General features: G+C 41.7%; 1 protein-coding gene and 1 long non-coding RNA gene across 3 annotated transcripts in view; one reads left to right on the top strand and one right to left on the bottom strand.

Annotated features, from left to right (window-relative positions):
• Positions 1–10036, bottom strand: part of LOC144680682 (muscular LMNA-interacting protein-like) — a 234053-nt gene extending 224017 nt beyond the window's left edge. For both annotated transcript variants that reach the window (XM_078541929.1, XM_078541930.1), the window contains exons 1-3: positions 9830–10036; positions 7093–7338; positions 3549–3638 (exon numbers count right to left, since the gene is read on the bottom strand). In XM_078541929.1, the coding sequence (XP_078398055.1) occupies positions 3549–3638; positions 7093–7338; positions 9830–9850 (357 nt within the window). In that variant the 5' untranslated portion in view covers positions 9851–10036. The remainder of the gene's footprint in view (positions 1–3548; positions 3639–7092; positions 7339–9829) is intronic.
• LOC144680686 (uncharacterized) overlaps positions 1–24462 on the top strand; it is a 462270-nt gene that overhangs the window by 188376 nt on the left and 249432 nt on the right. The gene's annotated exons all lie outside the window — the stretch shown is intronic.

Here is a 24462-nt window from a genome sequence, read left to right as displayed (position 1 = left end):
TGGCTTGTGGAACTGCTAATATTGCCTTGCTGAACTGTATAGCTCAGTCTGATGTTTAACATCTGACAAGCAGGCCACACCGAAGGAGCTGTGGCTCAGATTGGACAACTGGCCCCATCTATCCTGCTTCTGCTGGAAGTCTGTACCATTGCCTACAAGACTGATTCATCTCTGCATGCCTATCTCAATATGAAGTCAACACCACCGGAAAAGTGAATTATCCAGCATCAGTTTTCAACCCACCAACTTACGTGAAGGAATATCTCATTGGACTTTAATTCTGGAACACACATGAAACAATATTTACAGTACAGAGACCGCAGAGGAATATTTGTTTTCTCTATCCCTCTCTTTGCTATCTGAATGCGAGGGGGACATTGCAAACCCTCTTTTGCATTTCGAGTGGGATGCAAATAAACTAACCCTATCTCGAGTTTGTTGTGTGGTTATTAATAGCAAATTGGATCGCACCAAAACTGAGGGGCTGGGAAATACACCACCACTTATGAAGAGGGAAACAAGTCAAAACACATTTCTGTTTACGGACGGGTGGCGAGAGGAGAAATTAGTGCTGTTTAAATTAACTCCCCTCCTGTCCACAACACTAGTATGCTGGGGGCACAGTGCAAGCTGGCAGTTTCAGGTAAAGCATATTGTTTAAAAGGTTTAATTCAGCTGCAATACTTGTGTAGGGCCTGGGAATCACAGGGATCAATGAGTCCTTGTTGCACCAAGCTTTCTGGCTGCATCTACACTTATTGCAGCTCTGCTGTTGCTCTCTCCTTCATTGTGCTGCCAGACCTGCTGAGTATTTCCAGCACTTAATGTTTTTATTTCAGATTTCCAGCATTCACTGTATTTTGCTTTGATTCTTCAATGTGCTTGTATCTTCAAGCAATGCAGGCAACACAACTGCTGCACAACAAAGGTGCTTCTTGGATAATGGGCATCTATTTGGTTTGTGATACTTCTATCGTCAGGAAACACCTGAATATTAATTAAGTGAGACTTTGCTGCTGTTGATTGCGAAGGACGCCTGATACCAAAATGCAGTGTCATCTACTATGCCCTGCACTCAGCAACATGCCAGGGTACTGCCAGCTGATGCCTTCTTCCCAAAAGAGAAAGCAATGAACATATATATGAGCTGGACTTTAATCCATTCAAAAACCCACCCATTTGCAGAGAGTTAAAATCAGATCTGTCATTTTTCTTGATACTTTCATGATTTTCGACTGAGATAAGCTGGCAGGTATCCCCTGTAGCAGCTTGGAAAGATCCAGGAGTGGAAAGACTGACTGTTAACCTTCACAGCACATTCCTGCAGTAGAATCCCTGCAGGTCAGCCTGGAGAGAGATGGCTTAACTGTGACAACCTCTCTCGGGAAGTGGAAGCAGCTGAGACAAATGGCTTCAGACATGCTCTGGTTGCAGGGTGAGCAGTCAATAAATATGTGGGCTGGGGTACTGGTATACCTCAATCATTGAGCCTGCATTTGATTCAACCTCAAGAATTCATGTTCCAATTGTTGACTGGATATGGAAACTCCCTAAGGAATTCCCAACCTCAGCCCTATTTATTTGCTGCAACTTCAATGGAATAGCAAAAACAGACTCTGCAAAAAATAGTGCCCCTTGCAGCAACAGCCCCTTGCAGCAACAGACACCAATGCAAGGAGCAGAAGCTAACTTAACATGTATGCTCATTCAAATAAAAGAAAGATTACTATCAGTTTTTCCAAGAGAAAGCTAACTTTAAATACCAAACCTGAACTGATAATGTGTCCATTTTATATGTGGGTGTCAATCACCAGGGGTAGCGTTCACCTGAATAATGTGACATTCGTTGTCAGAGCCGATTACTATAATTAGCACATTCCAGAAGACTGGTACTCTCTTTGTCATAAAACACAGTGCACTGTGAACGAAAATAAAAGCAAAAAACTGCGGATGCTGGAAATCCAAAACAAAAACAAAAATACCTGGAAAAACTCAGCAGGTCTGGCAGCATCTGCGGAGAGGAACACAGTTAACGTAGCCTGCGCACCAAACCCTGGGCAGCATAATCAGGCCTGCAGAAACTCAGTGCTGCCAGGGGAACACAGCAAAGTCAGGGCTCAAGCGTATCTCCCACAATGCACTGCCATCATCAAGGATACCTTTCTCTTCATATGGGCCTTCGTGCAAATTTTTTTCAGAATTCTCCATGATAGTGTGACAAAAAAAATCAGCTCATAAACTATGTTTAAACACTGAGGCGTGGTTGGCTATGGAGATTGTAGGCGGGTTCTTGAACAGATTAAATCTTCTTTTAATTTGTTTAAATGGATTCTAAGCTCCAGGCCTGCCCTTGAAGTTGCTCTCTGCTCACATTTTGGAACTATAAGTGATTTATACAGTAAACCTTTCTCATGAGAAATATTTAAATTATTTGCCAATGCTTCTATCACAAAAACCAAGTTCTTCATACATAGCAGGTTCATCGGCAAAAATATAGGCTCATGTTTCAAATCAAAGTTCGTGGTTGTCTACCCAAAAACCTTAGACTTCACTTTACAGATGCTGACACAGCTGCTGTGTATTTGCAGTGTTTATTTAAGACACAGACTCAACTTTATAAAGCAATGCATGCTATTCAATTCTCAATTTTCGTACGTGTGCCCAGCATTTAGCACAAGATCCCTGCTGCATCCATAATCTTGGACAAGGCCAAATGAGATGCAACGACCAGAGTCAAAGACCCAGTGAAAAATAGAGAAACAGAAACAAAAGGTCAATGGGGAAGATACCCACAGATAAAAGCAACAACTATTGGGACGTCACAGCGGACAAAAATTGCTCATGGGTTTATTTCACGAATGTGAGAGCGAGAGAGATTCAGATGTCTGATTGAAAACACTGTGAAGAGGCTTAGAAGGTTTCATTCCCACCACTCCTACCCACCCTGACCTTAAATGTTAGCACCCAGCCACTTCAAATAGGTCTGAGCACAAGACCCTACCAACTTTCTTCAATGAGAAAAAGTAAATGATACAGGCAGACCTAGATTGGGACAGAAAATGACATACTTTAAAAATTGAGCCTTGTAAAAATTGAGCCAAAATTTAATGTGGCCGACTGAACTCGAGAGACCAGCAGACATCAGGGGTGAGGAGGTGATCATCAGGGAAACAGCGTGTTTCCAAATACCTAGTATAAAGTGTCAATTATCAGAAATCATAAATAACTCCACTGAATTGCCACCTATTCCAGTCACACATCGCGGACACACTACCTAACACACCCATATCGTGATTCATGGGTGCGAATTAATATTTCTCCAGCAGCTCCACTCAAGGGCACTAGAAATCTGCCATGGAAATGCATTTGGTAATATGGCATGTTTTTGAATAGCCAGCTACACAATACAACATATTTCTGCTTTGCCAGTAATAACATTCATCTAAAACTATCTTCCAAAATTCACCATCAAAAGCAAACATCTTCTCCAAGATGGCAAGTCAACTAACTTCATATTTTTCAACCATGTTTAACTTAGAAAAACTTACTTCATTATTGATTTTATATGGAGTCGACCCTTTTCCTCCAGCAATGCTGATCCCCAGACTTCCCATCTGGCTGCGCACTGTAATATTAAGCTTCAAAAAAGTAGAGAACACAATCAGAACTAGCACTGTTTTTGATAATGCATTTTAGTGAAGGGTTTATACACAGACAAGTAAATGCCTTGCCTGCTGCAATACCAGTGGCCACAGATCCCCCCGAAAGAGGGGGGAAAAAAGTCAGAGATTTTGCTCCCAGTTGCTTAAAAATTGGCACGTGAATGTTAGCTGAAAACAAGTCCTATAGATTGACCAAAGTCACTATCAATGCCATAGGCAACAAATATGGGCAAACGTAAATGAAAGACTATTAGACTAATCTGTATCCACCTCATTAACTGAACAGTGAAACTTTGTACGCCACCCTCCCCAACGATCAACAATACTAATTCCTGGGTGAGTCAAAAGTTTTATCTTTGATGCATCGCTAGATAAACTTAACTAATCTGTAACGCTTATATATCCCAAAGTTGTTTGCCCTCACCAACTTGTCAAGTCCTTCTTAAAGCACTGTAGTATATCAATCCCTACTTTACATGAATGAAGTAATGAGAGTTGCTGGCACCCATGGAATTATACCCCTCTTTGTGGGGCTGTGTATCCCATCAATCATAGTTTATCGTTACCCATTTGTCAGAAATATACATCTTACAGATTTACAAGGGTGGATGCGTGCCTTAAAACATTCGTAGAAAAATGATTTTTAGTCAAGAAATGTATATAAACCAGTGAATTGCGATGGGATCAAGCGAGGAAGTCTTGAGCTGAAATAACTGTATACTTGTTAAACCTTGTTTCTCTAAATCAGGTTTGCTTGATTTATAATCACTTCACCTTACTTAGAAAATCAAACTTTAAAACAAGTGAAACCATGCTTGTGAGAAGATTGTCTCACCATCATTGAACAAACCCGCCTAAAGCTAGCTAGATAACGGATCCTGAAAGGAATCTGTCACTTGCAAAATGTCTGTAATGCTATTTACTTCCCACTTCATGAAATGTTTTAAGTGTAAGTAACATTGTTTTTCTCTCCCCAAAATCCCTCAGCCTCAGCTATTCACATTATTTTACATTTTTATATTCTGCAGCAGTGGATTTGATATATTTGTTTAACATGTAATTTATTTTATTCGCTAGACTTTTCCCTTACCCTGAAACCATCTTTTCCCAGTTATTCAGATCACAATGAAAGATATTTTTCTCCTAGTTATTTCCCACCATGAAGGTATAATCATTGGTAAGGATGGTGTTAGTGCTGCACTGCACCAAGTTGGGTTCTTCCACCGTTGTTGAGTCTTAAATGACCAGAGCTTTGAGCAGGTGCTCAGTCACTCATCATGGTACAAGCCTTGCTGGCTTCAGCTTCAATCACCAAATTCAGTATCAAAAAACATCCCAGGTCAAACACCAGTCTCCCTCAACAACAAAAACAAGGCACATTACAAATGATATCTTGAGCACAATTTTTTTAATTTAATGGTGAAACTACATGAAACTCAAATCTGTTTTTTATCTGTTGCTTACCATTATTTATTGTAAATTTCTACCTTGTTATCATGCGATACAGATTGTCATGGTGCACTTTGGGTTTTGTGGTTCCAAAGGAGCAAGATGAAACCTCCATATCATGCATTCTCTCTCACAAACATTGAATAACTTCCATGATGTGTGTTGCAGGGTGTTGGATAACAGTCGATAGGTCTTAATGAAGTCTTTGTAGTCTTAATTAGGTTAACTGTTTGTATTTATTAACTACAAGAACTATATACACAGTAAAGGGTTCAAGCTAGGAGATGTCTCCATGCTGGGTTGTGCACACGGTTCTGTTCAACACTAGACTGAACCCTCAGTGTGGATCTTCTGTTCTCTTACATCACTGTGTGGGCGGTACTGTACTCAGTCCCACGTTAACCCTTTATGTGCCAGGCCCTTGTGTTTCTCACAAACATTGAATACTGCCCATGATGTGCGTCTCTCTCTCTCTCTCACACATTGAGAGAGAGACATCATGAACGTCATTCAATGTCCAGGGTATGTGTGTGCTTCTCTCCCTCTCAGACACATATTGAATAACCTCCATAGTGTGCATGTGTCTCTCGCACACATACTGAATAACCTCCGTGGTGTGTCGTGCTCTCTTTCACATATTGAATAACCCCTACGATATACCTCTCTCTCCCCCTCACATACTTAATAACCCCCATGATGTACCTCTCCCCCTCACATATTTAATAACCCCCATGATATACCTCTCTCTCCCTCATATATTTAATAACCCTCATGTTGTGCTTTTCTCTCCCTCACAAATTGAATAACCCTTATAATGGGCCTCTCTCTCCCTCACATAATGAATAGTTTCCCTGATATGTCACTCTGTCACACACTTTGAATTTCTCATAGATGCTGCAACAGCCCAGTTGAATGATCCATTTTCTAATTGCCTGATGCTGTGGCGGTTTGTGGTATACTCTGGATATTCTAGTTCAATAGCAGCAGGATTAAGTTACAAATCCCATAATTAATCACACACTATCCACAGGAGCTGGAAATCCCCAGCTCAAAGCCCAGGTGGAATTTCTTACCCTGTGGTTAAAACAGAACTCAAACCCAAACCACACAGAGCAGGACACTCGTCTGGAAATATAAACAGTGGTCTTGAAATGTGGAATATCATATAGGCAAATATATGGGTAGTCTTAATGAATCGGTGGGAAATGAAGTTCTTTTTGTATGTTTTTGTTGTCTTGTAAATATAGTTCAATGCAAATAATGGCTAGAACCATTTAGGAAACATAAATTCTGCAATACAGTTAGTTTAAATGTGGGATCTTTCCATATGCTTATTTATCTTCATTAGTGCAAATAAATTATCTGAGCCAATAGAAAAGATCTGGCCCCTAATTTAGTTTCACTGCTACAGCCAGATAAAGCATCTTACAGTTCTATTGTATGAGTCATCAGAAATAAAATAAATTAAATTCATGCCCCAGCTCACTGGGGCCCCAGTATGTATGTGTCAATGCACTTTACATCTCGTGAACGTACTTCACAAAACAGTTACTGCAGTCATGTAGATAAATATGTTTATATGCAGCAAGGTCCCAAAAGGACAAATGAGATGAATAACCAGTTAATCTCAATTTTCTTTTGTTTCTGTTGGCTGAGGGGACAATGTCAGACAGGGTACTAGAAAAACTCTCAGACTCACTCAAAAACTCACTCACCTTCAGCTCGTAAGATGAGAGCTTTCACGTCCACCTGAATAAGGACGTAGGGTCTCTGTTTAATGTCTCATCAAAAGCAGCAGCTCAGACAATGCAGTACTCCCTCAATAATGCACTGCAGTGGCAGCCTGGGTTGTGCACTCAAATCCATAATGGCACTTCTGATTTATGGAGAAGAAAGCTGCTAACCAAGCCAAGCTCATACTAACTATATAAATATTTGATATCATGCAATGGTGAAATGGTTAAAGGGACTTTTATGCTACCTTTGTCCAGGTTCCTTTGAATCCAGTGGATATAAAGAGTGTTCCTTGGCCCTCATTTCGCTCTGGACACCTACACTCTCCACCGGCATCATTTGCCAGCTTACAGATCTGTTGTTTGCTGCTGCCCGAGGCATTGGACGGCTTGGCTTGCCTTTGATTATCACGTAGAAAAGCTCTCACATGCCGGTTCCGATGAAAACCTTCTTCTGTGTCAAACAGGCTGCCAGAAAATTTAGATACAGGTTCCTGAAGTTTTTAAAAAAAAGCGACATACCAAAAACCAATTAAAAGAAATTTGAAGAGTTGAAAAATAACCTAAAATTTCCATTTAAAGGAAGAAACCTTCATTTACATTATGCATTTCATGGTTGCTAGACATCGCAAATTGCTTTACTTTTGAAGTATAGTCCCCATTGTAATACAGGAAATGCAGAAGCCAATTCCTATACAAACAGCAACATGATAATGACAAGATAATCCATTTTCGATGTGGCTGAGGGGAAAGTATTGATCAGGACACCAGCTCTTCTTTGAATATTGCCATGGGATCTTTACCTTCCAGCTGAGGGGGCAGATGAGGCCTCAGTTTTACATCTCAATCAAAAGACAGTACCTCTGGCGGTGCAGGACTCTTTCAGTACTGCACTGCAGTGCCAGCCTAGATTATGTGCTTAAGCCTCTGAAGTGGGCTTTGAATCACAACCTTCTGACTTAGAGATGAAAATGCTACCACTGAACCAAGGCTGGGGCATATTCTGAAATAAACCATTGTTTATTTGATGTTTCATTCTGCTTAAGCATTCTATCAATTGCAGAGGCATACATTATAATGATGTACCACTTTTGAGTGCAAAATGCAGTCATTCCAATAGCATTAGTAAGTTTATTTTATTTTTTCTTTCTACAGGGTTAACACTAGCAAGGATGTACCTATTGCCCATTCCAAGCTGCGGTTAGAAGATGGGGGTGAGTCTCATGAAACAATGCAGACCTCGTGGTGATGCTGTTCATGTGTTGGTGTTTAGTAAGGAGTTCCAGGATAAAGGAACAACAACATACATGGCCAAGTCAGGAACGTGTGTGACTTGGAGGAGAGCTTCGATATGATGGGTGCACCCTTAACATTTTTCTTTTTCCCCTTTCGGTAGTAGAGGTCGCAAGTCAAGGTTAGATCAATGCGGTAGACAGGTGAATATAATGGGATTATGCTAATTGATCATCTGCTGATATCACCCATGCTGATGTTTAGGTTGCAGTCTTTTATCATAGTGTCTTAGATTTTAATGAGCAACAAAAAGTTCAATGCAAGAACTATTCATGCATGAGATAGAATTAAAAATTGGATTAGTTTTTTTCAGCAAATTATTGAGCTTTATTATTGACTTTTTGACAATATGCAATCCTGGCATAAAGCACAGACGACAGCCATTTGGCCCACCATGTCTGTGCCAGCTCTTTGAAAGAGCTATCCAATTTGTTCCATCACCCCTGCATTTTCCCCATATCCCTGCAATTCTTTTCATTCAAATATTGATCCAATTCTGTTCTGAAAGTTTAAATGAATCTGTCTAGATCACCCTTTCAGGCAGTACATTCCAAATAATGACAACCAACTGCATTAAAACATTTCTCATTTCCCTTCTGGTCCTTTTGCTAAGTATCTTAAATCTGTCTCATATGGTGACCCAAGCCAGTGGAAACAGTTTCTCCTTGTTTACTCCATCAAAGACCAATTAATTTTGAGCATCTTGCTAAAAATCTCACCTTAACCTTCTCTACTCTAAGGAGAACAACCCCAGTTTCTCCAGTCTCTTCAGATTTCTCATCCCTGGTATCATTCGAGTAAATCTCCTCTGCACCCTCTCCAAGGCCTTAACATCCTTCCGACAGATGTGGCACCCACAATACTCCAGCTGAGGCCAAACCAATGACTTAGAAATGTTTAGCATAACTTCCTAGCTTTCATGTCCTCTGCCCCTATTTACAAAGGCTCTGACTGCTTTTTTTTCCTCCTGATCAACTTGTCTTACCACCTGCAAAGATTTGTGTTTGTGAACTGCCAGGTCTCTGTCCCTACAGCCCCTTTAAAATTGTACCATTTAGTTTATGATCTGCACTATTATTTGGATTGAATAAAGTGCCCTAATTATGAGATCTGTTGCTTTGTATCAGAATTGCTTCAACTTATTGCTGGATAATATTCATGTTTCAAGCTCAATGAACAGAGTCAGAAATTATAATATCAAAGTAGAAAATGATGCAACTGAATGATTGGATATGCTCATGTAAATAGCTTGAATGCACCAGAATAAAATTAACACAAAACAGTACAATTTGGGACTTTAACAAAACTGGTGTGATGACAAACTTCCATATTTAACATTTATAAATAACAAAATCTAAGGCCTACGCAACATAATATTCAAGAAAATATTTGGTCACCTTAACTGATATACTGAGGTGTAGCAATACAATAAGGCAGGTGGGTGTGGTAACAAGCAGCTTTAACAATATTATCATGGTCAAAGGTTACATGAAGCAAGAGTTTTAAATATCATTTTCAGATGTGAAATCAGGTGACCTCTAATATAATGCCTCACGCAAGCTAATCATTAATGCACACTTCAGTATAGCAGAAGTGATCTTCCTGACCTCTGTAATTTAGCACATAATATAGAATCAAAAACCCCACTCAATAATATTGCAATCAATGCAGCTATTACTATACACTGCTTACATCCTCATAGTGGTCCTCCATTTCCTCCTCAGCCTCCTGCTCAGGACTGGCTCTGCAGCTGTTCCATCTGATGTGGCCTGAAGAACTTTTTGACTCTTGTTCACTGGGCGGGACTTGCTGCTCAGATAGTGAAGAAGCCCAGTATACATCACTTAAATCCCAACCAGGAATAGCACAGTTTGTTGGTGATTTAAGTCGGCATTTTAAGGAATCCTATTGGAAAGAAATTGGGATTAAAAGTGAACTATGCATGTAGAGAAATAAGAAAAAAAAAGTTCAAACACAAGTTTCTTAAATACAAGTTCCTTAAATACATCAGATATCATATCACATGCTTTAAAGACTTATATGCCAAAGATTTCAATTTTCACGTTGCATACGCTGACTGGATATACACTGCTCTTATTACATAGTTTTCACCCACCAAACCAGCAACACAACAGCACTTAATTGAAAAGAAATAGTTCAAAATTCCCTTCAAGTTATTTCAACAACAAGTTACCATTTCATTATTGGAGGGCTCCAAGTATTACTGCACCGTTATCTCCATTAATAGAACAGTTTAAAGATGTGTCTGAGCAAGGTTAAGTTTAGAATATTGCTCTTTCTAAATGTTATCATTTGGAATGAATCTTTCCTGTGCATGTTAGGATCAGCAGGAATACTTTCCGTGTTTGGTATCACATGTCAATCTCAAGCACTCCCACTACAACATAACCAGATGCAAAATAAAGCCCAGGTTTACTGTGGCCTAATAATGCACACCTTACTGATCAGGTGTGATGGATTTTCACCCTTTTGTCCACATTATCTATTAAAAACCGAGTCATCTTCCCGGTTGATATCAATTCAAAAGCAGCATTTTATGTAGGCCCAAGCATACTTGGCACTGAGTTGAGCATGCCCAAACTTATATAATGTAATGTACCTCGAAGTATGTTTCCATCCCATCAGTTTGTGTGACATTCAAACAACCTACGTGGTAAATTTATGATTTTTTTTTTTCTTTTGTTTAGTGTTACAATCCCATTAGAGATTGTTGACGTTTGGAGAAAAATTCAAACGTCCAGTGATTAGCTTTTTCTTCATTCTTTCATGGGATGCGGGCATTACTGGGAAGGCCAGCATTTGTTGCGTGGTTGGCTCTTAATTGTCCTTGAACTGAGTGGCTTGTTTAGGCCATTTCAGAGGACAATTAAGAGCCAACCACGTTGCTGTGGATCTGGAGTCCAGACCAGGTAAGGATGGCAGGTTTCCTTCCGTAAAGGACATTAGTGAACCAGTTGGGTTTTTACAGCAATTGATGAAAGACTAGCTTTATATTCCAGCTGCCATGGTGGAATTTGAACGTGTCCCCAAAGCACGAGCCTGGGCCTCTGGATTACTAGTCCAGTGACATTACCACTACTCTATCTCCCTGGGCTGAAAGAATCACACCAAAAGATTCCACATTTTTAAACACAAACAACCTTTACCGTATAGATAAAACAAAACCAAATTAAACAAATTCAGCACTATGAACTTAATACTAAAGTTTATAAAGACTTATTCTATAACCCAGCTCTACTTTTTTAAATTCATTAATGGGATGTGGGCTTCGCTGGCCGGGCCAGCATTTATCGCCCATCTCTAATTGCCCTCGAGAAGCGGGTGGTGAGCTGCCTTCTTGAACCACTGCAGTCCATGTGGCGTAGGTACACAAACAGTGCTGTTAGGGAGGGAGTTCCTGGATTTTGACCTAGTGACAGTGAAGGAACGGCAATATATTTCCAAGTCAGGGTGTTGAGTGACTTGGAGGGGAACTTCCAGGTGGGTTGTGTTCCCATGTGTCTGCTGCCCTTGTCCTTCTAGGTGGTAGCTGCCATGGGTTTCAAAGGTGTTGTCTAAGGATCCTTGGTGAATTCCTGCAGTGCATCTTGTAGATGGTACACACTGCTGCTACTGTGCGTCGGTGGTGGTGGGAATGAATGTTTGTGCATAGGGTGTCAATCAAGTGGGCTGCTTTGTCTTGGATGGTGTCAAGCTTCTTGAGTGTTGTGGGAGATGCACTCATCCAGGCAAATGGAGAGTATTCTATCACACTCCTGACTTGTGCTTTGTAGATGGTGGACAAGCTTTGGGGAGTCAGGAGGTGAGTTACTCGACACAGGACTCCTAGCAACTGACCTGCTCCTGTAGCCACAGTATTTATATGGGTGGCCCAGTTCCGTTTCTGGTCAATTGTAACCCCCAGGATGTTGATCGTGGGGGATTCAATGATGGTAATGCCATTAAATGTCAAGGGGTAATGGTTAGGTTCTCTCTTGTTGGAGATGGTCATTGCCTGGCACGAATGTTACTTGCCACTTGTCAGCCCAAGCCTGGATATTGTCCAGGTCTTGCTGCATTTGGACATGGACTGCTTCAGTACCTGAGGGGTCATAAATGGTGAACATCCCCACTTCTGACCTGATGATGGAAGGAAGGTCATTGATGAAGCAGCTGAAGATGGTTGGGCCGAGGACACTACCCTGAGGAGCTCCTGCCGTGATGTCTGAGATGATTGACTTCCAACAACCACAACCATCTTCCTTTGTGCTAGGTATGACTCCAACCAGTGGAGAGTTTTCCCCCGATTCCCATTGACTCCAGTTTTGCAAGAGCTCATTGCCACACTCAGTCGAATGCTGCCTTGATGTCATGGGCAGTCACTTTCACCTCACCTCTGGAGTTCAGTTCTTTTGTCCATGTTTGAACCAAGGCTGTAATGAGGTCAGGAGCGGAGTGGCCCTGGCGGAACCTAAACTGAGCGTCAGTGAGCAGGTTATTGCTAAGCAAGTGCCACTTGATAGCACTGTTGATGACCGCTGCCATCACTTTACTGATGATTGAGAGTAGACTGTTGGGATGGTAATTGGCCAGGTTAGATTTGTCCTGCTTTTTGTGTACAGAACATACCTGGGCAAATTTCCACATTGCCGGGTAGATGCCAGTGTTGTAGCTGTACTGGAACAGCCTGGCTAGGGGTGCAAGTTCTGGAGCACAAGTCTTCAGTACTACTGTCGGAATATTGTTGGGGCCCATAGCCTTTGCAGTGTCCAGTGCCATCAGCCATTTCTTGATATCACGTGGAGTGAATCAAATTGACTGAAGACTGGCATCTATGATGCTGGGGACCTCCGGAGGAGGCCGAGATGGATCATCCACTCGGCACTTCTGGCTCATGGTTGTTACAAATGCTTCAGCCTTGTCTTTTGCACTGATGTGCTGGGCTCCCCCATCATTGGGGATGAGGATATTTGTGGAACCTCCTCTTCCAGTGAGTTGTTTAATTGTCCACCACCATTTGCAATTGGATGTGGCAGGACTGCAGAGCTCAGATCTCAAACATTGATTGTGGAATCTCTTAACCCTATCATGTGCTGCTTATGCTGTTTGGCATGCAAGTGGTCCTGTGTTATAGCTTCACTAAATTGACACTTCATTTTTAGGTATGCCTGCTGCTGCTCCTGGCATGCCCTCTTGCACTCTACATTGAACCAGGGTTGATCCCCTGGCTTAATGGTAGAGTGAGGAATATGCTGGGCCATGAGGTTACAGATTGTAGTTGATTACAATTCTTCTGCTGCTAATGGCCCACAGCGCCTCATGGTTGCCCAGTCTTGAGTTGCTAGATCTGTTCAAAATCTATCCCAGTTAGCACGGTGGTAGTGCCACACAACACAATGTTTTTGCTTCCCCTCAAGAGTTTCCATATACTTTTTGATATCTGGAAGGTTCATTCACTTGTTTTCCTGGAACCAAACAAAAGGTATGCCACAGCTTTTTGGAATACACTTTATTTCTCCTCAGTATTCCAGCTATTCTCCAGAAATATAAACCAGTTACCTTTTTACCTTCAACACAACTCTTGGATACTGTGACCCACATGAATAATTTATCTCCCTCATGGACATAATTACCCTCTCTCCAGGCTCCCTAGGTCCACAAACATACCCTCATGATTACAGAGCTGCTTTTAGTTTTTCGTCTGAATAATTTAAATCTCTTACTGGAATAATTATAGATGGCATGGCTCTACCAAAGGCTCAACAATGGACCATCCATTGTTTAAGTGCTTTCACTTTTTAGGAAATAGAATCAGTTTAAGTAAGCTAGATTGTTTTTTGTAGGTGTTAGGAATGAGATTTAGCTTTAAAGTTTAAGTTTCATTTGTATTTCTGTATCTGTGCGTTAAGAAATGTCAAATTGAGTTTTAGTTTCTCTTTTGAAAAGTGTCTGCATTTTTAATGAGTTTTACGACTCCTAAAGAGAAGCTAAGCAAACACAAGGGTAGAAGAATTGGGCTGTTGCCTAGCACCCAGGGGCCCCAGAGAGGCAGGTCCCTCCCACAGACACACACAAAGAACTAAAGAAACAACTAAGAAAAGACCCCAGAATCCAGGGGATGGGACAGGAGAAAGTCCCAAGCAGACCTTCTGGTCCAAGGAAGGACAGGAACCTGGAAAAGGTACTGTTAATGAAGTTAAAAGTGAGGGGCAGAGAGAAAGGCCCCAAGCTGCAGAAAGCAAATTTAAAGTGAGAACAGCCTGCAAGAGGCATGAAGGTCCAAAGAGACAACTAAAGGTCTGTAATTCTTTACTATGGGCATGAAAAGCAGTGGTACTCATGATGGCTGAGTCAGTGAGAGAAAGTGTGTGGAAGACAGCTTGAATGCATGTGGTGACCCAGGGGAGAGGAACATCGGAAGGAGAGTTCAAAGCCCTAGAGGTGAACCCTTGTGGAAGGCGTCTGAGAGAAATCATCGGTTTGGGAGAAGATTCCAAGGTGAGGTCTTGGTGAGTGGAGATTGGAAACCTTCATGTGAAAGACGGAGTGCCGTGAGACCAGTTGGCTCACGGTGTGACAAGCATCTGGGGGCAGTTGAGGTGTTATGATTATGTTATATTATGTTGTTGTGTTATTTTATAATAGTATCTGATTGAGGTGGCATCTGTCACTTGAAGGAGTATTGTAATATAGTTCATCTTTTCTTATTTAATAAATGTTTTATTCTTTTGTTAAAAGTTCATCAGCTGACTCCTGTGACTCTGTTCAGTAGCTATTCTCCACATATCTAAACAAACAAAATAAAAGTTAGGATCTAGCAAGCTGTGTTCCACCTTGGAATCAGGCTTGTCCAGGGCTAATCTCAGCTGGGATGGTAACACACTATCAACTCTGACGTTGTAAGATAAACATAGGTTAGCTTTTAAATGTAATTAACTCAAGCTTGTTTGATTTGCATTTCCATCATATGTTTATCAGTTTCCAATCAGGTTTTTCATTTATATTTAAAAGAATTCCAATCCCAAACTAAAAGTTGTATTTCTGAAACATATTAATTATGAAACTAGATATTTGTAACATTAGTTTTGATTTTCATTAAATTCTGGAAATAAGTGTTCTCTTTATCCTCATTCTTAGCATATTGCTGATTCTGAACACCAATGCTGACAATTAAAAGTAGTTTTATGAGCTTGCCATGTTTGGAATTTCTCTTAATCAATTTTGCACAATAAGGATTTAGCAAATAATATTGGAGTTTAAAGCAAAGGGCATTCACACTGGTTTATATTTTAAGCAGCACTGAGATTAAAAATAAGTGATTAAAATGGCATTGAGCTAGCTATTGAAGTCTGTAAACAATAAGCAATTTGTTATTCTGTCTGTTTCATTGAAAAACATCTCACACCCATTGCATTGGGAACTCCATGTTCTATCTGTTACACACCCTAGTCTTTGGTGGAGAACACAGAGATAATATAGGGACAGAAATGATCAAGCTTTGAAGCACAAAGTTGCTAGGGTATGGTCTTACACAAGTTTAGAAGGCTACAATACAGGAGGAATGTTAAAAATTATTTTACTTAAGTTAACTCACTGATATGGGGAAGGGCAACGTGTTAACTGTTATGCAAAGACAGTCAGCCATGGCTCATTGATAGCATTCCAAGTAAGAAGGTCATAGGCTGAAGACCCCACTCTATAAATTTGAGCACGTAACTAGGCTGACACATCAGTGCAACGCCAAGAATGTTGTATTGTTGGAGATGCTGTCTTTCAGATGAGACATCAAACTTCACAAACAGGTTTATTAGATCCCATGGAACTATTCGAAGTTTATCCAGCGTCCTGGCCAATGTTTGTTCCTGCCAATGTTTACCCCTCCCCTGCTTCACTAAGACAGTTTACCTGGTCAATATCACATTGCTTTTTGTGGGGCTTTGCTGTGTGCAAATTGCTGCAGTGTTTCTTACATTATAATGCTTGACTGTAATTGAAAAAAGTAATTCATTGGCTGTAAAGTGCTTTGGAATGTCCCAAGTTACTGTAAGGTTCAAGAGGAGTGCTTCCTTTCATTTTTAGAAATTGAATTAAACAAAACCAATCATAACTATTGTGTAGTAGAAGGAACTGGCACATTTTGGGTTAACCTGGGACTGAGTGCAGTACTGCCCACTGGTGATGTAAGGAGGCAGCTGGCCTAGAGCTCAAGTCAGTAGTGTAGGGCTAGGTAGCAACATGTAAGGACATGCCATGGAGTCCTCCTCATACCTGTGCCCTCTACTGTAAATATGTACATAGTTCAGTAATGTTAATAAAGACTTCTTGATAACTTCTACAAGACTGAATAATGTCTATGCAGTGCATACCATTGGTAGCGACAACCCAACAAAACATGGTGGCAGCTAGGGATGAAAATCTGCACCCTCTGTAAAAAGACTGAAGAAATCAAGAAAAGGACAGCAGCAATGAACTTTTGCTCCAAAAAACCCTCACTCAAGAAGCAAGAAGCTGAGAAAACTCACCTGCAAAGCTCCACAGAGATGGAAGATCCTGGCAGCAGAAAAAAAAGGCAGAAGTTAAGCTCTGGCTAAAGTCTCCATTGGATCCCTGTGGAAACAGCTTCAGCAAAGCAAAGCTGGCAGCCTGCAACCTGCAGGGTGAGGTACAAGCTTTTAAAAGTTACGGGGGAGCCAGTCCGGTGAACTATTTCTTTTAAAAATCAGTCAGGAAGAAAACTCAGTTGCACATTCATCGCTAGCCCAACCTTCGAGTCGACACCCCCTCTACGTGGTCCCATCAAGTCTGGAGTGCAACAAAAGAAAGAAAAACATTGGACATGCAGAAACCCCCATTTAAACAAAAGTCCAAGTGCCATCCTGGCCAGCAAGACCTCTGGCCCCGACCCGGACCCGACCCATAGCAAGCTGCCACTATTTTAATGACCCACAGTCGCAAACTGACCCACAGCCATTTGCAGCTTTTTCCTCGTCCCGGCCCATCACCGCCATTTTAAAAGTCGCGCCAAAAGTTTGAAGCGCACGAAAATCTTCTCCTCGGCAATTCCAGCGGTGCCATTTTGAAATTCTCTGATCTCTTAAAGGGAAAAAAACACACTTAAAATTTTTTCAACGATGCATCGCAATTGCAGTACACCCACCAAATCCAACAGGACATTTGGCATCCTTGAGAAGTGATTTTTCATATTACTTGACTGCAGCAGGCATCAGAAAAAGATCAGGGCAACACCAGGTCAATGCTTTCTTTAATTTTGTGGTTTTGTGATCTTTCGAATTGCGTAGTCCTGATGCAGGGCATTGATGAATCCAACACCAGTCTCAGGGAACTGTTAACAGCCTTTGAAAGATATTTTAATCTTAAAGCCGAGGAAAGTGCAGAGCTTGAAAAGAGCCATAAAAACCCCAAGCCAAAACCAAGGAATGGCAAAAGACGAAACCAAAACAAACCACACAAGGGCACCAAAGAGACACAACACTGGCCAGAACCCAGCCTGTATGGAGGCCTTGGGCCAGAAGACCCAGGTGATTTCTTTCTCGGTACCTCACCCTGCAGGTTGCAGGCTGCCAGCTTTGCTTTGCTGAAGCTGTTTCCACAGGGATCCAATGGAGACTTTAGCCAGAGCTTAACTTCTGCCTTTTTTTTCTGCTGCCAGGATCTTCCATCTCTGTGGAGCTTTGCAGGTGAGTTTTCTCAGCTTCTTGCTTCTTGAGTGAGGGTTTCCTGACCCATACCAACAGCTGGTAGAAGACGATGAGGATAAAGCCCTGCGCTAGGCGGACCAAGAAAAAAAAACACAGATACAAGCCGAAAACATTTGTCTCAAAGCCGAGCTGGAAAATCTCAACATGAAGTACAGCCAGGCACGACAGCAGCCAAGAATGGAGCTCACTGAACTGCCTTGAAAGACTCTGACAAACTGATACGTATCCCTTGAGAAGCATGAGAAGTTGGCAAAGACCTTGAAGACTACTTCAGTGAAAGCTGCGTTGGAGCTGTCAGCAGTGACAAACAGACACAGCACATGAAGGCAAGAGCGGAACAAGAAAATAACATTTGAAAGAGCGGCTACTTGTCCTTCAAGAACAGATTCAAACACAGTTCATTACCCTTCAGCAACACGGGTGAAATGCAAAACACCTTGAGTAACAGAACAGGCTTGATGAGACTCTGCTAAATTATAAGAAGACTGAAGTACTCAAAGTACTTGAGCTCTTCAGTGAAAAGGAAAACCTGTTGAAGGACCACCGCATGCTACAAGGGTCCTTCAGGTCCGGGTTTGTCCCTCAAGAACATGACGAAGGAAGACAAACTGAATTTACTGCCACTCTGAATGAACTGACAATCCAGTTTTCACGGAAGACGCAGAATTGTTCGCTATTTCATGAAGAAGCAAAGAGGTACAAGAATGAGGCTGTAGCACTGAAGGAAACAGTTGCACTTCTGCAAGGAAACTTGGAACAACATTACATCCCCAAAGAGGTCCATGAACTGCTGAAGGTCAAGAACATTGGCTGGCAAGGGAAAGTTGAGGTTCTCACTAAAGAGCATGAGCTCTTGGAAAACCAATTGGCAGAACAGCAATTACAGGATGTGCCCTTGAAAGGTTGCTTAGAGGAATTATATTCCTCCAAGAAAGAACAGATCACTGGAGAAAACACTTCATGAGGCAGAAATCAGCCCTCAGTTATAATCCAGCCAGAACAGCCTCCTCCTGAAGGCTCAACAACAAATCCACGTGCAAATGTTGACCTTGTTTATAACCCCTCTTCCCCGAGCAGGTCTCTTCTTCTCCTTCTCAGGTCCCCAAACCAAACCAAGGGCCCGACCAACCTACAGTGCAGAAAGTTACCACAGCCCCTTCAGTGGCGGTGGTGCCAGAGCCAGAAGGGCTTCCAGCAGAGGCTTTGCTTCCGCCAGCAACCACAGTGCAGTCGGTTGAGGTAATGGCCCACACGGCCCCAGCAACTACCAGCCAGTGTGATGAAAACACAGAGTCCATTGGAAGCAGATAGCAGCCCGACACAAACATTACTCAACAAAGGTGAGCCGGCTCTACACATTTCTTCCATCCACAGGATGGCGCCCTCCTCAACCCCAGGAGGCTTCCAGACACTGGAAATGGCGGAAGAAGAAGGAACATTACCAATAGCCGGAGAGATACCACACCCGTTCTCCCAGAAAGAAACAACCACCACTCACGATACCAAACCATCACCACAGTAACCTGACCGACCAGGTTTGGTGTAACACTCGCCAATGGAAAAAGCACAAGAAGACATGCCTGCACCCAGCTCCAACCAACGATCCATCACCAAGATCAACAGCATCGAGATCCTACCACTCTCCCAACCGGGCGGCAAATGAGACGTGGCAGGGGTACAAGACATCTAAACCGCCCCAAACTCTGATTTCAAAGACTTGAAGGGGGTAGATGGGGTAGTATGGACTCTGTTACTGCATGCTGTTCATGTTGTAATGTTAATCACAACGTAGTTTAGAGTTGGAGCAGTTAAAGTTGCAACACTGAAGTTAAGTATACAAGCCTTATGACAACACAAGACTTGAATCAAGCTGTAGGTAACTATTGTCAGTCTACATCCAGGGAGTAAAGACTTGGGGGGAGGTGTAGTAGAAAGATCCAGTACATTAAGGGTTAACCTGGGGCTGAGTTGGGTACTGCTCACCAGTGATGTAAGAAAGCACCTGACCTAGAGTTTAGGTCAGCAGTGTAGAGCTACTGAAAATATGTACATAGCTCAGTAATGTTAATAAAGACTTCTTGGTAACTTCTACAAGACTGCTTAATGGCAGTGCACATCACGGGTAGCGACAATCCAACATTCCCATTGTCCATTCCCTTGCTGACTGAGAAATAATGTCTTATTAATGTATAAACAGGCCACCAACTGAAAGGTTGGCAAAGCGCATGTGAAGGCATCTGCATGAAACATGATATCCAATTGATATACAAAAGGGGATGAGAGGCATTGTTACATTTCCTGGGTTACACTATTGTAACAGTGGATATTGAGGAGTCCGAGTCAATTTTGCAATGTAATAGATGCGGAATCCGCTTATGGAAACGACTGACACCACGAAACCTTAGAACGTTCCACTACTCCAATCACAACAAACAACAATTAACAGATTGTGATGCACTAGTCAGGTAGTCTTGCTGCCTGGATTTTCTCCATTGCACAGTTTGTTGTGCTACTTGTTCAAACAGGACGGCATTCGGTAGTAGCAATTTGGGTTAAATATTCATGTCGCAAGGTTCACTTTGTGTCAATTATTTAAAAACAGGCAGCTAAGAGTCATATAGCAAAATCATAAACACTCTATATACACACACTTGTGACTTTGGTACATTTAGAAATCTCTCCACTATAACTAATGAAGGAAAAGGAAAAGGAATAGTAAATACAAAGTAACTGTACTGCAGCCCAGTTGTAAAGATATACACTTCATTGAAAAAAAAATTTCAATGTCTAACATTTTTAAAACATTTCTGTGGAAACGAGATATCGTAAGACTTATGCATATTTTTTATCTTCAGACATTCTGGCAATTTACGGAATGCCGAAAATATTGATCAATTTTAGAAATGTTTGTTCTGCGCTATCCAAAAAACGTGATAATAGGTCTCCTTTGCTGTTGCTCAGGGTAGATCATATAATTTGTTGTTTTATAACAAAGTATTTTAACACATATTACCCTGCTGCTAAGGGAAGTAATCTCTGCCTAAATTGGCCTGTCCTTCTTAAGGCCACAAAATGTAATTTGTGTAAACTAGTTAATTACTGTCAGCAAGGGATGCTTGCAGATTGACAAGCTGTTTGTATCACAGAATCAGAGTTGTTACGGTGCTGAAGGAGGCCATTTAGCCCATTTTTTTCCCAGCTCTCTGAATGATCAATTCACTTAGTGCCATTCTCCACCTTCTCTCCGTACGTAACCTTGCACATTCTTCCTTTTCAGATCACAGTCTAATGCCCTTTTGAACGCTTTGACTGAACCTGCCTCTACCACACTCTCAGGCAGTGCATTCCAAACCTTAACCACTCGCTGCGTGAAGAAGTTTTTTCTCATTTCACTTTTGCTTCTTTTGCCAATTACTTTAAATCTGTGCCCTCTCATTCGTGATCCTTTCACGAGTGGGAACTGTTTCTCCCTATCTACTCTGTCCAAAGCCCTCATGATTTTGAATGTATCTATCAAATCTCCTCTCAGCCTTTTATTCTCAGTAAATTCAGATCAAAGGAAGTCAGCAAATGATTGCCATACTTTATCATTTTTTAAATTCTGTATGGCAGAATCCATAAATGAAATTCGGAAATCCTCAGTGACACCGATCATAGTGAGCAAGAAGGATGCTATGCGGTGAAATGCATAGTGTTCTACTGAGGCCTCTGATTTGAAGTGACTGAATAAGTTAAATTTGGTTACTATTAAGAAAGAAAGGACTTGCACTTTTATAGCACCTTTCATGATTTCACGGCATTCCAAAGCGCTTTTTTTTTTACAGCTAATGACATACTTATTGAAGTGTAGTCACTGTTATGGAAACAGGGACAGCCAATTTGTGCACAGCAAGCTCCCACAAAGAACAATTAAAGAATTGACCAGACCATTTGCTTTAGTGATGTTATTGGAGGGACAAATATTGGCTGACACAACAGGGGAAAACGCTTCTGCTCTTCTTTGAAATAGTACCCGAGTGGACAGATGCGGCTCGGGTTAATATCTCATTTGACAAACAGCATCTTCAACATTGCAGCATTCCTTCAATACTGCATTGATGGGCCAACCTAGATTATATATTTAAATCTCTGGAGTGGTGAATGGGTGGCCTATGAGCCATGACTGATATGTTGGTTACACAGCATATCATAGATTCACAGAATCTTAATGGCACAGGAGGCCATTCAGCCCATCATGTCTGCACCAGCTCTCCAAATGAGCATGAAGGCCTAGTGCCATTGCCCTGTCTTTTTCCCATATCCCTGCACATTGTTTGAATAGAAACAATCATCTAATGCCCACTTGAATGCCTCGATTGAACCTGCCTCCACCACACTTCCAGGAAATGCATTCTAGACTCAAGCCACTCGATGTGTGAAAAAGTTTTTTCTCACATCACGTTTGCTTTTTTTGCCAATCACTTTAAATCTATGTCCTCTCGTTCTTGATCTTTTTAAGAGTGGGAACAGCTTTTCCCTATCTACTCTGTCCAGACCCCTCATGATTTTGAAAACTTCTATCAAGTCTCCTCTCAACCTTCTCCTCTTCAAGGAAAACAGTCTCAACTTCTCCAATCTATCCTCATAGCTGAAGTTTGTCATCCCTGGAACCATTCTTGTAAACCTCTTCTGCACTCCCTCCAATACATCCTTCCTATAATATGGTGCCCAGAGCTGTACACAATATTCCAGCTGAGGTCTAATGAGGTTCTTATATAAATTCAGCATAACCTCCCTACTCTTGTACTCTATGTCCCTATTAATAAAGCCCAGGACACTATATGCTTTATTAACTGCCCTCTCCACCTGCCCCGCCACCTTCAATGATCTATGCACAAATACACCCAAGTCTCTTTGCTCCTGCAGCCCCTTCAAAATTGCACCTTTATTTTATATTGTCTATGTTCTTCCTGCCAAAATGCATCACCTCTCACGTCTCCACATTGAACTTCATCTTCCACCTATCTGCCCACTCCACCAACTTATCTATGTCCTCCTGAAGTTCCACACCATCTTCCTCGCAGTTTACAACACTCTCAAGCTTCGTATCATGCACAAACTTTGAAATTGTCCCCTGCACACCAAGATCTTGATCATTAATATATTATCAGGAAAAGCAAGGGTCCCAATACTGACCTCTGGGGAACTCCACTACAAACCTTCCTCCAGCCCCAAAAATGTCCATTGACCATTACTCTCTGCTTCCTGTTTTTCAGCCAACTTTGTATCCAGCATAATTGAGATTTTCAGCTCTGCTTTCAGGTCGAAATTCTGGTGAATATATCCAGTAAGCTTTGAAACCTGTAAACTAGTGGCCTTGATCATTATCACATGTCCTTTTACCAATGAATAAACACAATTTGTGAAGTCCAGGTCTTGGTCAGAAAAAGTTCCAAAATGTCCTTCCCTTTGCCAAGCCAGCTGCATTGAAATTAAAGTAATAATACTTCAAGTAAAACAAAGTACAGCTGCACATAGTTAATATTTGTGAAACATTTATCTGAAAAGCTTTCAGAATTATTCCAGTTTGCTTTTACTCAAAAGAAATTCAAGAAATAATTTTATAGCAAGAAGAAAGAAAAATAGGCTGTGTTTGCTGCTAATGCTGTGCATGCACAGTTCTACAGCTTTATTCAATTATGTCATTGAGAGGGGCGGTATTTGCAGTGGCCAAGACCAAAGATGGCGCTGCTCAAGTCATCACAGCTGGGCAGCTGAGTCTCACAGTGAGTGGTTAATTAAAATTTCTTCCTTGTTGACTTGCCACGCTCAAGCTGTAACAGTAACACCTTCACATTTTCAAATTCAAAAGTTCAGGTCACCAGCGAGCTGCAAGGATGGCTTATTTTTTCCATACCAGCCCAGGTTTTCCCAAGTTCAGATTTTCACAAAGCAGCTCAACAACATCTACATTCTCCTGCTTCCACTTGTTGAAAACATTCGGTCGAATGCAAACCACCAGCTGCATGAATTTGCGTCATCAATGCGTTGGTATGCACCTTGTAGTTTGCCCCTTTCTCTCATGGGATGAAGGCCCTGCTGGCATGATGACCATATATTGCCCACCCGTAACTGACTTTGAGAAGGCGTTCGGATTTTAAAGAGCAAAAGCGCCTAAAGCACCAAGGGGAAAAAAAATAATGCAGAAATATTGCTTTATTTCAATGAGTTGCAAGTGAAGCTCGCAGAAGAAAATGACAATAACAGATTAAGGTGGTCACAGGAAAGCAAACTCGTGACCGGTGATTCAGCTTTTCAGTCCTTGTCTGCCGAAGAGCTTTTTATTTTTTCCCTTTACACCCTGTCTCTTGGAGAGGGAAGGGGGTGAGGAGGAGAGGATGGGGATGCCCGTAAATACCGCCCAACACTCCCCATGAACGCCTCTTGCCTACTGACACTCCCCGGGGACTGCTGAGTTTTCAAATTCGCAGGTATGCAACCCTTCTAACGCCACTACAGCCCATGCAGCTCTGCGCAGGCAGGCTTCAATTGCGCATGCGTAGAGTGGTACCAGCAGGCTGGGTGCCACAGAGTGACATCACTAGATTTTCACACATGTGCAGGCCA

Source organism: Cetorhinus maximus, chromosome 5 (assembly GCF_964194155.1).
Source record: "Cetorhinus maximus chromosome 5, sCetMax3.hap1.1, whole genome shotgun sequence".
Taxonomy (NCBI): domain Eukaryota; kingdom Metazoa; phylum Chordata; class Chondrichthyes; order Lamniformes; family Cetorhinidae; genus Cetorhinus; species Cetorhinus maximus.
This window is presented reverse-complemented; position numbering and strand designations above follow the sequence as displayed.